Source organism: Lolium perenne, chromosome 3, assembly GCF_019359855.2.
Source record: "Lolium perenne isolate Kyuss_39 chromosome 3, Kyuss_2.0, whole genome shotgun sequence".
NCBI classification, from domain to species: domain Eukaryota; kingdom Viridiplantae; phylum Streptophyta; class Magnoliopsida; order Poales; family Poaceae; genus Lolium; species Lolium perenne.
This window is the reverse complement of record NC_067246.2, coordinates 293,171,952-293,175,527: the sequence shown is the minus strand read 5'-3', so window position 1 is coordinate 293,175,527 and position 3,576 is coordinate 293,171,952. Positions and strand designations below refer to the sequence as shown.

General features: G+C 52.2%; 1 protein-coding gene across 1 annotated transcript; it reads left to right on the top strand.

Moving 5' to 3' along the window:
- Nucleotides 1–924: 924 nt before the first annotated feature.
- LOC127345170 (NAC domain-containing protein 48) lies at nt 925–3,184 on the top strand. The gene is made up of 3 exons (XM_051371607.2): nt 925–1,241; nt 1,325–1,599; nt 2,227–3,184. Exons 1-3 carry the CDS (start codon nt 1,073–1,075, stop codon nt 2,659–2,661), a joined length of 879 nt encoding a protein of 292 aa, XP_051227567.1. The 5' UTR covers nt 925–1,072; the 3' UTR covers nt 2,662–3,184.
- Nucleotides 3,185–3,576: the final 392 nt, after the last annotated feature.

Sequence of the window (3,576 nt, the reverse complement as noted above, 5' to 3'; positions counted from 1 at the left end):
TAGAGGCTACCAAAAACGCATATGGACTGAAATCGACGAAGTGCCTAAACATCACGGAGCGGCGGAAGCATGGGAAATTGCTTGCGAGAGAAACCCTGGGACAACGGGTGCAGCGATGCGAAAATAGAGTTTAAGCTTTAAAAAGGTAGAGATATACTCTTTTGAGAACGGAGGGAGTATCTGCTAGGCAGCTAGTCCCGTTCTTCTCAAATCTGCTAACCCTAGAGGAAGATTTGGTACATACGGGAGCACCACTGCTCCCGCTTTTCGAAATATTTAAAAATTGTATATTTATGTTCAAAATATCATAAAAAATATTCTATGAATACATACATATGTCATGAATACTCGTTTGAAATTTCAGTAAAAATTATGTTGTATTTTTAGCTACAGAAAAAACAAATTTATGGATGGACAATGTTTTCTTCCGAATTTTACAGTACATTCAGAAGATTTCTATGTATGTGCAAATTTACGCTCAAATTTTTTGGTACCTCTGCTTTTTTTAAAACCAGAAATACTGATGCTCATATGCCAAAGTCACTTTTCGGCTAACCCCCAACTATACACCAAACACGCACATACATACTCGTGTGCTCTGGAGAAAACTCATCGGCTCGTATCGTGATCGCATCGACACGACTCATCCTTATCCACCACGTCCCGCACCGCACCGTGCTACTACGTGTCGCGTGGCCCCCGCCCCGTCCCCTTCCCGAAACGGAACGCCCGTCCGTCCGGCGTGCGGCGCCCGCGTGCGTCCAAGAGACCTGACGTAAGCCATGACACAAGCAGCGCCGCCGCTCGATCTTACCTCCACGTGTCCCGGTCAACCGGTCAGCGTACCCGGGGCGGGGAGGGTAGGCGGCATCGCCAGCCACACGTGTCGCCGCTCGAAGCCCCTATAAATCCCCCGCGGCTCGCCCGGAACAAGTTTCAAGCCTCCTCTCCCTCCGCAAGCACCAAGATTTCTTCACAACCAAAATTCAGAGCAGCAGGCAGTTGAGCTGATCGAGTGAGCGAATCAGCCCGAGCTTCCTTTAGTGGTTGGATTAATTGTCGGATCGAACCGATGATGAGCGGCGGACAGGAGCTGCAGCTGCCGCCGGGGTTCCGGTTCCACCCGACGGACGAGGAGCTGGTCACGCACTACCTCTGCCGCCGCTGCGCCGGCGCGCCCATCGCCGTCCCCATCATCGCCGAGATCGACCTATACAAGTTCGACCCATGGCAGCTACCAAGTACGTTCTCCTCCACCTCCGTCCGTCCGTCCGTGGCAGCTCCTTCCGATTGATCTGTAATCGATTCTGTGTGTGCTGTGCAGAGATGGCGCTGTACGGCGAGAAGGAGTGGTACTTCTTCTCCCCGCGCGACCGCAAGTACCCCAACGGGTCCAGGCCCAACCGCGCCGCCGGGTCCGGGTACTGGAAGGCCACGGGCGCCGACAAGCCCGTCGGCACGCCCAGGCCGCTCGCCATCAAGAAGGCGCTCGTCTTCTACGCCGGCAAGGCGCCCAAGGGCGAGAAGACCAACTGGATCATGCACGAGTACAGACTCGCAGACGTCGACCGATCAGCACGAAAGAAGAACAGCCTCAGGGTAAGCATAGCCATTCCTCAATCCTCCAGATGCACCACAACCCCTACTTCAGTTAATTCATTCTGATCGAATTTGTGCCGTAGACCGTAGATTAGATTGGAGAACTGAAGATATTTTCAGTATCTCGAGTAGTAGTAGCAAGATATTTTCATGATAACTCATGCAATTAAATGTAATTAATATGGCACAGTAATAGATTGTTGATATATTGATGAATGGGGGCAGATAGGCGTTGGACCATGGATTAATTTGGGCCGTAGAATTTTTACACAAGATGCATGGACCAGGGGGGCCGCACCCGGTGCAACTTGATCGGTGTGACGTGAGCATTAGATGCTATCACCCCATTCATCCCTTTCAGTTAGGGTCCAGATTATTCGTGTCCCGCCCATGCTACAACGACGGCGCCCACAGTGAACGCCGCAAAAAATTATTATTGCACCGGTTGAAAGCATCTGAGCAAGTTGCCAATTCAATAATGCTTCGATAATTGTACTTACTTGGATGTGGAGGATTAATACTAAAATATTTAGGATATTGTAAGATTGCGTTGATTTGATTCGAAGTAGAATATGTCTTGATGTGCGATGGTTTGTCTGACATGTTCATGGTTTTGTTCTGGTGCAGTTGGATGATTGGGTCCTGTGCCGCATCTACAACAAGAAGGGCGGGCTGGAGAAGCCGGAGCCCGCGGAGGAGCGGAAGCCGGTCTTGTCAAGCAGTTACGCCGGCCATGGCTCCATGGTGAGCTCCCCGCCGGAGCAGAAGCCCGTGCTAACGGGGATGATGAACACAAACGGAGGCGTGCCGGCGTTCCCTGACTACGCGGCGTACTATGACCGTCCGTCCGACTCGATGCCGCGGCTGCACGCGGACTCGAGCTGCTCGGAGCAGGTGCTGTCGGGCGGCGGCGGGGAGGTGCAGAGCCAGCCCAAGATCACCGAGTGGGAGCGCTCGTTCTCGACTGCGGCCGACCCCGTCAATCCGGCGGCTGGCGGGCTCGGCCTCGGCGGCGACCCTCTACTCCAGGACATCCTCATGTACTGGGGCAAGCCGTTCTAGGCAGCAGCAACGAAGCGCGATCGGTTGATCCATCGAAGCGCGTACCTTTGGCGTTTGTGGTGGTGGCATTGGGGCGATGATGCGGGCGAGCCGCCGTTCCTGACCTGATGAACAGGACATAATTTATTGAGATATTAGCTTGGAAAATGAAGACGAAAAATCAGGTGCTTGATGACGACTGGGAAGGCGGCGATGATATCGTGCGTGGGTCCCCGTGCCCTTGTCTACACATGATGCGGAAATGCATGAAAGCATTTCATCACTGGGAGGTTGTGCGAGTGTAGCATGTGTGTGTATATGTGTACATACATGGGACATACATGATTGAGTCGGTGCAGGGTATTCCTTCTCCTGTTTCTTCATTGGTTATTAGTAGTTCAGGGGTTCGTCGATAGTACGACGGTAATTTATGCCAGCGGCCACTGTGTGCTGCCAGAATTCAGCAGTACGTGGTGGTAGCGATGGTAGTGTAAGCCATTCATCAAATGAAACTGAATAATACTCATAATGCAGTTGTTGTTGATTTTTCTTTCTTCTGAATAAAATGCTCTGAGAGAAGAAGTCTTTCCCTTCGGTAAATTTCCAAATGCGTAACGACCACGCTTTACCTAGGTTGCGCTCCAGCTGGGAAGATAAGGTCGCGCGCGTACGAAGGAAACGTGCTTGCGCCGAGCGCTCTCCGTGAATGAACGAGCGAACAAAATAAACGTGATCGAAATCAGGTGCAGGCGTTGAACAGACTTTTTTACGTTGAACGCGCGGCTGATTTGTCGATGCTCGTGTACGAGGGCGGCCAGATCCCGAGAATTCACGGCGGCGGTGGCGCCTACCGTACGTGCACCTTGACTTTCAGAGCTCCCTGTTTTCACTCGGATGATGACAGAGTTGGGCGACTCGTGCTTATCGCCGCGCGCC

Excerpts from the sequence above, each read along its gene's own strand:
- LOC127345170 (XM_051371607.2), top strand. The coding sequence starts at position 1,073 with ATGATGAGCGGCGGACAGGAGCTGCAGCTGCCGCCGGGGTTCCGGTTC. Across the intron at positions 1,242-1,324 it reads CGACCCATGGCAGCTACCAA|AGATGGCGCTGTACGGCGAG; the intron begins GTACGTTCTCCT and ends TGTGCTGTGCAG. Across the intron at positions 1,600-2,226 it reads GAAAGAAGAACAGCCTCAGG|TTGGATGATTGGGTCCTGTG; the intron begins GTAAGCATAGCC and ends GTTCTGGTGCAG.